The 12876-nt window shown below is 52.0% G+C and overlaps 1 protein-coding gene across 1 annotated transcript; it reads right to left on the bottom strand.

Moving 5' to 3' along the window:
* Window positions 1–926: 926 nt before the first annotated feature.
* Window positions 927–12173, bottom strand: OTOP3 (otopetrin 3; the record flags this gene model as incomplete). Its single annotated transcript, XM_080922473.1, has 7 exons — window positions 927–1097; window positions 2308–3125; window positions 6138–6256; window positions 6511–6569; window positions 7181–7317; window positions 7415–7828; window positions 12155–12173. The coding sequence occupies 7 exons, from the start codon at window positions 12171–12173 to the stop codon at window positions 927–929; spliced, it is 1737 nt and encodes a 578-aa protein (XP_080778599.1).
* Window positions 12174–12876: the final 703 nt, after the last annotated feature.

The following is a 12876-nucleotide window of genomic DNA, read 5'->3' as shown; positions in this document are numbered from 1 at the left end:
CAGTGTTAAGGAAACCTGATCATCACTCCTGGGCTTGACAATGTATGGCTTCATAGGAGCAGGGGATTCTGGGGGATTCTGGCTGCACTTTTTGGGCCTTACCCTGGGCATACTTTTTCTGGGCTCAGAGAGATGGATGGAGGGTTGGCGTTGCCTGCTTACTCACCTTCCTGCCTCACCCAGTGGCTCAGAGGACCAGGCAGGCCTGGGCACTGGACAGGCAGAGGCCACAGTGACCACCCATAGTGAACCAGTTGCAAAAATGCCTCTAAGGCTCTAAGAGACAGCACAGCTGAAGAGTAGAGGTCGGGGCTATACAAGCCCAGACCCATCTCTTCCTGCTTGTCCATAGATGAGACAGACATGATCTGGGGTACACCACTCCTGGCTGAGGAACAGGACTGTCTTGCTGGAGAGGACTACCCTTCTCACCACACCTGGAGTGGCAACTCTGTCCCCAGGAACAAATGCCACAGAGGCCGAGTGGAATCGATCAAACAAACAGGGTTTATGGAAGCAGGAAAGAGCTGTTGGGCCCTGCCTGGCAGCTAATTAGTGAGCTCATTAGGAGACGGGGTGTGTGTGGGGTGGGGAGGGGCAGGGCCGCCTGCCAAGCTTGGAGTGCTGGGTTCTGAGCTCCCAGCTGGAGTTCTGAGCTTCCAGGATGTCCCACAGAAGGACTCAGTCTCTTCCAGCTCCCAGTCTCCACAATGTCATACTGACCCTCACAGCCTTTGGCAGTCACCGGGGTACATCCTCGACTACATGAACTATCCTCCTCTCAGTCAGGTTGAGGATAGGTCACTTTGGGAACCCCAGGCAGGTTTCTGCACTTCTTGATGTGATGTGTCTTGTCCAGATACTCCAAGTTTCTTTTTCTGCCTTGGCATTTCCGGGGTTCTGCTGTGGCTGGATTCCTTTGGCACTCAGGCCCCCAGGTAGACCTCCACGAGTCCCCCAACAGAGTGCATTCGGTAGAAGACCCCCAGAGGCAGGCCGAAGTTAACAATGGTGAACCAGGCCCTGTAGCCGTAAAAATCCTTCTCCAGCCCATTTTCGAACTCTGGGTGTATGCCAAAGGCAGGCATCATCCACAGCTGAGGAGAGAGAGAGGAAGGAGGGGAGGTTGCTGGGTGAGGGAAGGCGAGCTCCTAAATCTTAGGATGCTCATCTCAGGGGAGACTGACCTAGAACCAGGAGTTCCTGTAACACTATGCGTCATCATCCCGGGCCTTGCAGAGCCAGGTTCATAGCCAAGAGTCTCTCTCAGTCCCTGACGCAGAGGGCCTTGGCCACCTTGGCTTACCTGAGGCCAGGCTGAGCCCTAGAGGGCTGCCTCCATACATGTCACTTGGCAGGACCTCCCAGCTAGCAATCTGTGCCGCCAAGCTGGACTCTTTGTGCCTTAGGCCCTGAGCACAGGTTTTACTATTTCCACTAGTTACAGCCACCCGTGTCTTCTCCTGCCCACCTGTGAGAATTCTACCCATTTTCCAAAGTCCACCTGATCAACCTTATCAACCTCCCTGAAAACCTTGGGACCCATGCTTCCGTCTCTGAACTCCTGACACAGCTTAAAGCCAATTTATCACTTCTCTGCATGGGCCAGCTGTTTCACATCTGGAACGTGTTTTCAGTGCTTTTAGAGGGTTGGAGCTAAACAACCCTGAGGTTGTCCCATGGCTGCCACTTACTGGCTGTGAGGGGGGACTGATCAGAACCATTAGCTTCAATCTGTCGGTGGGGGGGGTGGGCAGTGACCTTGCCTGGCATTTGGAGACGTGGCGATGAATAAAGGACCAGGGACCTTGTCTTAGCCACTAGAAGCTGAGGTCAATGCAACCTCTTCCACTAGGGATCAATAGAAAACAAGTCGTTCTGGGCTGTCCCTTTGGCCAAAGTCAATGGATAATGAGTTCAGTGGGCATTTTCTAACCAGCCCCCTCTCATTTCCCCCACCTAGACAGCAAGTCAGAATCTCACACATTTGTAAAGAGCACTTTGCAATGTGCAGAGCACATTAATTCGTGGCAAGCAGCTTGCAGGGAGCTGCTGGAGATACTCCTGGCTCTCAAGAATCATACAGGTAGTTGGAAAGAGAAGCAACTTCCTAAATCGGGGGCTCCAGATCCACATACCGCGCCCCCACACCGTGCCTACGCTCTCCACACCACACCCCCACATCACCCCATGCTCCCCACGCCCACACACCGCTCCCACGCCCACACACCACGCCCACGCCCACACACCACGCCCACACCCACACACCGCTCCCACGCCCCCACAAGCTTCTGCCCAGACACTCACTGTGATGTTGCAGAGGATGAGGAAGAGAGAGATCTCCTTGAGCATCCTGCGTTTCCAGTTGAGGTGACTGAAGGAGTGGATGTAGGCCCTTGAGGCTCTCCGCAGGTCCTGACCCAGCTCCCGCAGGGATCCTCTGCGGGGTAGCTCAGCTTCCTGCTGCTTCTCCATCACCCCGGAGACCACAGGCTCCCAGAGGGGGCGGCGGTGCAGGCCCTCGATGATGAAGAGATTCTGAGTGATGTGCTGCAGGATAAGCAGCAGTGAGTAGGCCAGGATGAGCTGGTTGAGTAGCTCATGAGGCTGGGTGGCCACGATAGCCACGATGGAGAAGTAGGCGATGCCCATCTGGCCCAGAGCAGCTCCCATCAGCAGCACCACATCCAGACTGCGTGTGGGGTTTTTGAGTGTGTCCAGTTCGCGTTCCTCCAGCCCATGGATGGCTGTGCCTGCCAGGCACGCCAGGCTCATAGTGGGCAGCATAGCCACATAAAAGGCGTAGTAGAGGGTGAAGTACTGGCGGGCTATGTCAGGGCCACTCGCTTCGATCTGGAACAGCACAAAGACGCACACGCCGGCCACCAGTGCCAAAAGGCCCAGCAGTGGCCCAAAGATGGCCCCGTGCAGGCGGAAGGGTGGTCTGTTGGGATGGGCACCTGAATGGGCTGCCAGGCTGCGGCCCACGTTCTTCCACATGACGAAGAGCACAGCGCAGCAGATGAGGCAGTACTCGGTGCTGAAGGGGTAGAGCATCAGGTAGCCCTTCCGGAAGACCTCACACACTGTGGCGTTGAGGCACAAGCAAGTATTGGTCCCGTTACCTAGGAGGAGATAGGACAGAAAAGACAGCTTATCGGGCAAGTCCTGCATTGAAGAACTAAGTGGCCCCAATCACTCTAACTCACTCCTGGAACATTCTGGATTTGGACAGGACCCAGGTAGATGTTCGTTTTACAGATGTGGAAACATCTGAGGGTAGAACGTAGAAATTGGGAGTCACAAGGCGATTACCGTTTTACAAAGGAATGCAAAGGCTCTAGGTGTCAAAAGCATTTCAGCCATGCTGCCCCCAAGACCAAGCATTATCTCCACATAATGCTTAGCTGGCAGGGCAAACCCAACGTTTGCAATAAGAAATCGGGCTGCCACACCTGAATGTAGCAACTAACCCCAGTAGCCCATACTAGAGTAATCAGAAGGCAGCCCCTCTGGATGAGCACATGACGTCACTGGGGCATGCTTGAGTTGAATCCAAGTCACAGCCTGGGCTATACACCCAGTTCTAGGAAGAGCAGGGGAGAAGGAAGGAGCTAAATGCTACCACTGGGAAGCAAATGAAGAACCTTAAGGTTATTGTGGTGATTTAAATAGATATACTCCTCATACAGTCATGTGTTTGAATGCTTTGCCATAGGGTGTGACTTGGTTAGTGTGGCCTTGTTGGATGAAGTGTGTCACTTGGGGGTTGTCTTTGAGTCTTCTATGCTCAAGCTACGCCTAGTGTGGCACACAGTCCCCTTCTGCTGCCTGTGGATCAAGATGTAGAACTCTCAGCTCCTTCTCCAGCACCATGTCTGCCAACGTGCTGCCCTGCTTCCTGCCATGATGACAGTGGACTGAACATCTGAAACTGTAAGCCAGCCTCGATTAAATGTTTTCCTTTCTAAGAGTTGCTAGATCATGGTGTCTGTTCACAGCAATAGAAACTAGGAAGCTGGAGAGATGGTTCAGTGGTTAAGGGCAGTGTCTGCTCTTGCAGAGGTCCTGAGTTCAGTTCCCATTACCTACTTGGTGGCTCACAACCATCTACAACTGTAGTCCCATGGGATTTAATGCCCTCTTCTGGTGTGCAAATGTACATTATATATATATATATATATATATATATATATATATATATATATATATATATATAAATCTTCAGAAAAATAACATAAAAATAACATAAAAATAACATAAAAAATAACCCAGGAGGGCTGTTATCATGATGTTAAGTGGATTAAAAAATTTAAAATAAAAAAGAAATTCTAATTATTCTTTGAAGAAGAAGAAAGAAGAAAAGAGGGAGAAGAAAGGAGGAGGAGTAGGAAGAGGAGGAGGAGGGAGGAGGAGGAGGAGAAGAAGAAGAACAAGAACAGGAGGCTGGAGAAATGGCTCAATGATCCCTGTACAGAGAACCCAGGTTCAGTTCCCAGCATCCACATCAGATGTTCACAACCACCTGTAACTCCAGTTCTAAGGAATCTGATGCCCTCCTACCTCATAAGACACCCACACACATGTGCACAGTACCCTCACACACATAACAACACACAAAAACGTATAACTAAGAATGAAATAAACGACTAAGCAGATTAGAATCTTAACCGAAGTGCCAGGCATGGTGACACACACCTGCAATCTTGGGAGGTCAGAGCAGAAGGATCTCAAGTTCAAGGCCAGCCTGGGCTGCAAAGCTAAACTCTATCTCAGAAAGCCCAGGGTTGGGGGCTGGAGAGATGGCTCAGTGGTTAAGAGCACTGGCTTTCTCTTCCAGAGGTCCTGAGTTCGAATCCCAGCAACCACATGGTGGCTCACAACCATCTGTAATGGGATCTGATGCCCTCTTCTGGTGTGTCTGAAGACAGCTACAGTGTACTTGTGTGTGTGTATGCATGCGTGTGTGTTGTCCTGCTCTCTATGCATGGGTAGGCTTAATGTTTGTCTCCCTTAATTGCTTCTCCACGTAATGCTTTGGGACAGGGTCTCCCACTGAACCTGCAGCTCACTGTTTTAGCTAAACTGACTGGCTACTGAGCCTCTGGAATCGAGCAGTAATAATTGGAGCTGTGGGTGTGGCTCAGTGGTAGAATGCTTGCCTAACATGAAAGAGGCTCTGTTCCAACCCCTCGCCACAGACATACACATTCGAATCCATGACATCACTGACTAAAGCTCCCTCTTTGCACATTTTGTGCAAAGTACAAACAGAAGGTGAGGGGTGGCCACATATACAGGCGTGCTGTGATTCACGCCCAGGGTGTGTGAATTCGTGCAAGCCGGTGCACACAGGTCCCAATGCCACCTATGGGTGGGGCTGACACAAAGGTGTGGTTGAATCCCACAGTCTGCAAGCTCCTCATGTGGATTTATGGGATGTTGCTTTAAGGGTGGACTGTACAGGTTCAGGATTGACTGGATGGGATAACCTGGGGAGCGTTTTCTACACACAAGTCTCTCTCCTGGTATGTTTAGATACTAAAATTGCATGAGGACAGTGTTCCTTTCATCCCAAGGGCTCTTTAGTCTCTTACAAGTAAATACAAATACCATGGTCTGGATTCACACCTGAAAGAGTTCTCAGTAAGTGACCAACTCAACCAGGATTAGAGGCTACCAGTTCCTGATGGCGCATGAAGGGACCATTGACTCCGGAACTGTGTGTGTACAGGCAAACAGAGACCAGAAGACACCCAGCTGGGTGTCATCCCTTAGAAAGTATACGCTTTTTTTTTTTTTTTTTTTTTTTGAGACAGTCCAATTAGGCTAATCTACACTAGCTGGCTTGGAACTCACTAGGTAGACTAGGCTGGCCTTGAACTCACAGAAACCTGCCTTCCTCTGCCTCCCAAGTGCCAGGATTAAAGGTATGCACCACTATGTCTGGCTCTGCGTAGCTTTTTAAATGTGGGCTCCATGGGACCAAATTCAGGTCTCTGTGTTTGTGTGACAAGCACCTTGTAGACTGAGCCATCTCCACGGCCCACACAATGACCTGGTCTTGAGTGTGTTCATGAACTCTCACTTGCACATACACATAAATGTGATGGGGGAAGTTCTGGTCCCTTTCGTACCTGAGAACTTTTCCATGAGGGCGTCGAGCTCAGCCTCAATCTCACGGTGCATGGAGTCATTGGTCACAGCCAAAACCCACATCAGCAGGTTTGTGGCCAGAGTCAGCATGAGCCCACACCTGGAGGAAGGGTCACATTCTGCTCACAGCTTGAATGGCTCCCAGGGTTCCGTCCTCACCCTCTATCCCCTCTGGGGTGACCACTCAGTTTCAGAGGCAGAGGTCCCAGATGGTGGTAAGATTCCAGGAGCCCTTAGGGGGTCACTTGGGATGCAGCCCACACTAACCCATAGCTTCAGGCTCCTCCTGTCTGGGGAAACTGGACAGTGGTGGAAACAGAACTCTGGGAGACCCCATCCAGAGGGACATCTTACCTGGTGAAGTTGGTCTGCACCTGAACACAGTCCTTACAGTGTCTCCAGAGTACCCAAGTCTGAAAGAGACAGGGCCTTGAGCCCAGGTGCTAATGATGTGGTACATCATAAGGGGACACCTCACTCAACCGCCCCCGCCGTGTGTGTGTGTGTGTGTGTGTGTGTGTGTGTGTGTGTGTGTGTGTGTTTATAGTGAAAGACCCTGTAAGGGAGCCTGGGTTGGAATCCTGGCTTAGCCATTTTCTTTTACTGTGTGGTATTAGGCCAGCAGTAAACATCTCTGTGCTGTAGCTCCTTCAGCTATGAAAAGGGACTCAATTGCTACTAGCAGAGGAGGAGGAGATACCTATGTAGCCAGAGAAATAAGGGTTCTGTGCCTGTAACACAGCAGAGACTCAACAGAGGGAGGAGCAGGGACATATGGGAGCTGGGCTTAAGTGTATGCAGGCACACATAGCCAAGTGTGTTTATAGGTGTCTCCATCTGGGAGACAGGTATGTGCGGAGGTGCATGTGTGTGCAGAGGTGTGGGTACACGGAGGAGGTGGGCTGTGATTGATGTGTATCTACACTCTGGGGCATGGAGACATTACCTATGTGGTGGTTGGTTTTAGTATAGGTTGGGTAGTATTTGTATCCGAGGAGGTATGGGGGTGTGAGAGACCCATCACCTGGACGACCATGAAGACGATCTCAATGGCTGGGAAGACGAGTTCGACTTCTGACTTGCAGTGAATGTGGCTCACATCGTAGCCCATTCGAAATACATTCAGGCAGACGGTACAGCTGCCGAAGAGCACCAGGGAGCCTGGCAGGGAGAGGGGGCGAAGATGGGGATAGACGCTTGCTCCTGGGAGGGTTCTCCTTCCCCACCCCCCTCCACCCACCTAGCACTGAGCACTCACCCCTCACCCAAATGGGTCCCGCGTGAGGATCACGGTATAACACTGCACGGGGCTTCCGTGTGGTGCCCGCTGTGTAGTAGAGGAGCCACAACAGAGAGAGGACCTTCAGTGCGGCTAATAGGATCCACACGTCCCCCAGAGTGACAGCCACCTTGTTGAAGATCATGCTACAGATGAAAGCCCCACCCAGGAACACCACATTGAGGGCCAGGAGCCCCGAGAAAAGCTGCCCGGCCTTCTGGGCCTGTCGGTCTCTCCGCAGCAGCAGGGAGAAGTGCCGAGCCAGCCAGGACTTCCGCTTTGCGGGGCATGGGGGCCCTGCGTGCTTGGTCTCCATGTCTGCTTGGTCATAGGTAGATGCTGCCTCGGTGGTCTCTGCTTCTGAAGAAGGAATAGGTGCAGGCTCAGCAGGGGCTGGAGAGGGAGAGAGTGTAGATAGATCGGGACCTGGGTTAGAATCCAGCTCAGCTCCTGTGGAGCCTCTCCAGTCGGGACATTAGAGCTCCCTATATACCTTATGGGATGCAGTAAGGGCCACTTGAGTACTTCCCTGTCACTGGGTCTTTTTCAGAGCTGGGATTTTTCACTAGCAAAAGTCAGTGTGGACCTGCTAACTTGTGGAGGAGTTCCACCCATGAGATCCAGAAGGGTGTAATCAGCCACAGTGTTCTGTTGAGTTGGATCCTGAGGCTGAGGCTGGGCTTGGCAGGAAAGAATTCTGTGGTCTGGAATAATACTCTATTATGGAGTGTCTATAGATACTGGCAAGGTCTAGATGACACCCACTGGGTTCACAATAGAGTTTCTTCTGGGGGAGGGATGAAGGGAAGAAGAGTTCCCTTTAGCTTCAATGTTCTTAAAATATTTTTACCAGGCTGGAGAAATGGCTCAGCAGTTAAGAGCCCAGACTGCTCTTCCAGAGGTCTTGAGTTCAATTCCCAGCAACCACATGGTGGCTCACAACCATCTGTAATGGGATCTGATGCTCTCTTCTGGTGTGTCTGGAGACAGCAACAGTGTACTCATATAAATAAAATAAATCTTTAAAAAAGTTTACCACTCTCCTTAAATTTATCTTAAAACTCCTGAAAGGTGGAAGAAAAGCTCTGTGGCTGACTTGCAGTGTCTGCTACATGGTCAGGATGGGTGAGGACCGGCACAAATGCCACGCAGGTGACATTCACTGCCTCAACTTCTGTCTGTCCCCCACTCTACTCCCGGCTGCACGCACAGCAAGAGGCTACTACATCGACTCCTGTCTTTCCCGGGACGTCTCTTGTCATTCCCTTGCTCATCTGAAGCTTTCTCACAGGCCAGCCACTTGCTTGGACCCAATCTCGGGTCACTCAATAGCTGCAGTGCTGTCCCTGTGGGCCACTTGAGCACTGCTTCTCCCCAGTGGGTCTACTGCTCCTGCCAGTTTCCCAGCTCTGCTGCCCCAACAGAGCTCCTGCCACCAGGCACTCCGGCCTCGGGGCTCTGAGTTCATACCAACCTACCTCTTGCTTCCTAATGCTCACGATCCCAGGGGGCTTCTGTGTTCACACCTCTTAGCAGTGAGCTGAGCTTCATCCTTGTTTCTGTCCAGACTCCGCACCCCAGCAGACCCCAAGTCTGTCCATTCCAGCTCCCGAACTGTCTGCCTCTCTCTCTCTCTCTCTCTCTCTCTCTCTCTCGGTTTCTCTCTTGTTAGCTTTCTTTCTTTACAGACTGGCTCTGTAGCCCAAGCTGGCCTTGAACAATCAATGTTCCTGCTTCTGCCTCCCCTGTGCTGGGATTACATATACCTGTACATGCCTGTGCCTCTCTGCCTCCCTGGCTTCTCAGATCAACTGCTACTTTAGTCTGGAGCCTATCTGCTCTCTCCTGGGCTGGCCTTCCTGATCATGGGGCCTGTCTCCTAATAAGAGTCCTGCAAAGACAGCCAGTTGCCCTCAGTATAAAGTCCAAGACTTGCGGGGCCTTTCTGAGTGAAACGAGACAGTGTGTGCTAACGAAAGCCTGGTGCACATGATGTTCAAGGAACAATGGTTCCTGCTCCACTGATGCTTCCTGCTCCTGCCTTTACCTACCTCCCCAGCACAGCCTCAGGACCTTGTTGCTCTCCCCATGGGCTGCTGCATCCTGCTGTAAATCCCAGAATGCTTCGACTATGCTCACCTCCCTATCTTTGCACATGTCCCCATCCTTTGTTTACCATCTCCACCCTCTTGCTCTTTGGTGATTCCAGCTGGTCCTTCAGGCTGGGTGAGGGTCTTTGCTTGCCACTCCCAGCATCCCTTGCTCATAGCATTGCCCAACATATTCTATCTTCATTAATGGAGATTTGTTCTGCTTGTTCCTTAAGAGCAATGGTTTTCAACATTCCTAATACTGCCATTCCTTTTTAAAAATTTTTATTTTATATATGTGAGCACACTGTCACTGTCTTCAGACACACCAGAAGAGGGCATCAGACTTCATTACAGATGGTTGTAAGCGATCATGTGGTTGCTGGGAATTGAACTCAGGACCTCTGGAAGAACAGTCAGTGCTCTTAACTGCTGAGCCATCATCTCTCTAACCCCCACACTGCCACTGTTAAATACAGCTCCCCATGCTGTAGTCGCCCCCAACCATAAAATTACTTGTGTTGCTACTTTACAACTCTGATTCTGTTACTGTTATGAATCATAATGTAAATATCTGTGTTTTCAGATGGTTTTAGGCAACCCCCGAGAAATGATCATTCGACCCCCCCTCCCAAAGAATTCATGGCCCATAAGTTGAGAATCACTGCTCAAGGCCCTACTAGGAGATTCTCACCACACTGGCTGTAACCACAGCCCGTCTGGGGTCCATTTCTCCACCTGCTCCCTGGAGATACTGAGAACTGACACCTTCCATTGTTCTTTGTTGGAGAGTGAAGAGCTAAACTTGGGACCCTTTTCAAGATTTTTAAAACAACGTCCTCTCTTTTGCCAGGCCATGTTGTCATCTTCCCTGGCCAGCCCCTGGCCACACCCCAGGGTCCTCATATCCACTCAGACCCAGATAGAAGATTCCATGTTCTCCACGTGGTCTCTTGGCTCCTTCTGTTGTTCTTTCTTTCTTGCCTGCCCGCTGCTACCAATGATCCTCAATCAGCCTCCCCATGGGGACTCCTTTCCTCTGCCCGTGCAGACTCCTGGCTACTTTGGTGGGCCATCCCTCTGCTGATCATGAGTGTGGACCATCATGGGTTGGTCCTCTCAAGATCGGGGACTCCTCTGGGCAGAGATAAGGTTCTGTTTCATTCACCTCCCTAAGGTTGGCACAGCCCCAAAGCCCTGGACTCTGGCTGTTCGGGGAAGGGGTGTATTTCAGCACCAGAGCTGCGGACAGAGACCCTGCCCATTAACCCTCTCCATCTCTCTACTGCAGAGGAGGAGCTCCAGATGGTTATCTTTTGCTTCCCTCGCCCAGGTTGAGCAAGGTAAAGCTCCCAGGACACCTCCCTGCTCCTTTTCTGCCCGCCCTGACGGCTCCACCTCATCCTCCTCACAGCCTGTCCTTCCTTCCCCACCCCCTTACTGATCAAGAGCACAGATGGCGTTAAGCATCTCTGTGATCTTGGTCAAGCTACTTAGTTTTTGTAGTCTGGATCCTCCGTCCATCCGTGAAATGAATGAGTAACTACGGAACAGGGATGCCTCACATTCTGTCTGGCTCCCATCCCCCCATCCCGACCTCCCCATCCCACCGCCACCCATCCCCCAGCCCTGTGAATGTTAGACCCGTGCAGGACCACTGAGCTGCATCTCCAGCCCGACAAGTTATTGAATAAGTAAAAGAGTTGATACATGATATCTACCCTCAGGAGCTTTGTCAGACTTTCCTGATTTGATGCGTGAACATACACGAAGAGCCGTGCCTGATAGAAATGTGTGAACTTTCCTATAGATCAAGATCTTAGAAGGACGAAAGGATTGGAGTTTTCGCTCAGGCCTTGGGAGTGGGGGAGGGGGTGTGGCGATCCTGGAGCACAGAGTTCCAGGTCCTCTCCCTTCCAATGCTTTCCCCTGTTCCCATGGCAGTGGGTCGGTGGTTCAGTGCTCCGCCAGCGGTTATTAAGGAGGCAAGTATGGGTCATTGCTAGGCAAGGTGTTAGGGCGGGCATCAAGGGGTCCAGAAAAAAAGAGCTAGAACGAACCCACTTGGGACCAACTAGAACTCCGCCACCCTTGGCACGCCTCTTGGCACGATGCCAGTTCAAGGAAAGACCTAGACACCAAACTGGTTTATGGGTCGCGTTCAGAGGCGGCCGACGAAAGACGAACCGTCGGGGCCACGGACCGGTAGCGCAGGACCAGCTCTGAGGGAGGCTGCGGAGCTGGAGCGCTGGCAGGGAAACTTCGGAGATTTAGTTTGGAGCAGGGAGTTGGAGAAGGCCTAGGCAGCCCAAGTACTGTATTCCTTTAACCAACCATATGTCCAGGTTTCTGGCTCGGTTCAGGCCTGGGCACCTCTTTGAGCTGTGAGGACCCTTGAACCCAGGGGCGAGGTGGGGAGGATGTGGGCTCAGAGCCAGAGCTGGGGTGTGCGATACAGCCTAGGGCCTCCCCACTCACTCTGCCCTGCCCAATATTTGCAGCACCCGATTCATGAACCCCACTTTGGAGCAGTGAGTGTAAGGATGGGCTTCCAGGAAAGGTTCAGTCAGCTGCCCCGGGCGCTCAGAGGTGTGCCTGTGTGTCCCCAGCTCGAGCTAAGGAACCTTACCTGAAGTCTGTGAAGCCATGGTCGCGGGATCCCCACCGCTTGGTTTGCAGCGCGGATCCTCCGTCATGGTAAGGTCCCAAGTGCCCTGGGACAGATGCCTCGACGCTCTTTCTGCCCTCCGACCCCCCCGCGAGACTGCGCAGTCGCCGCTCGGGCTCCAAGGCCCATCGATTTTTCTGTTGACATTGGGAATCTCATTAATCCTTCGTTAATTACTCTGTCGGGGGCTCGGGCACAAGTCGGGAAGCCAATGACTAGAGAGATAGGCGGGAGGGCGTGGCAGGAGGCGTGGTGTCTGGGTGGGGGCAGCCCCTGAAATGGAATGGGGTGCCTTGTCCTTGGGTCCGCACAGAGAGCTACCTGGCTTCAGGCCATACTTGCTTGTGGCGGCTGAGCTGTGAATGGGAAACTTTCCTCTCCTGGTCGAGGTCGCATATTTTCTACACCCGGTCTAGCTGACCAAGTACCAGAGCGGCTTCTCAGAATCATCTTTTTGTGCACATCAAAACTGAAGTTAGGGTGAAAGACACCCTAGGTGGGAGATGGGATTTGGGGAGCAGAGTGGGAGGAGGTAGTCCTTAGGCTCTTCTCTGGTCTCTCCTTCTTGGCTCCTTTCCCTCTCTGTCTCACATCCCCAACATCCCGCCCAGTCTACAGCGCCTCAAAGACCTTTTGCTGATGACAGAATCCAAGCCTGCTTTCTTCTGACGTCTTCTGTTCTC

This window comes from Micromys minutus (genome assembly GCF_963924665.1).
Source record: "Micromys minutus genome assembly, chromosome: 10".
In the NCBI taxonomy this organism is placed as follows: domain Eukaryota; kingdom Metazoa; phylum Chordata; class Mammalia; order Rodentia; family Muridae; genus Micromys; species Micromys minutus.
Note: the sequence above shows the minus strand (reverse complement) of the source record. Positions and strands in the feature narration are given on the sequence as shown.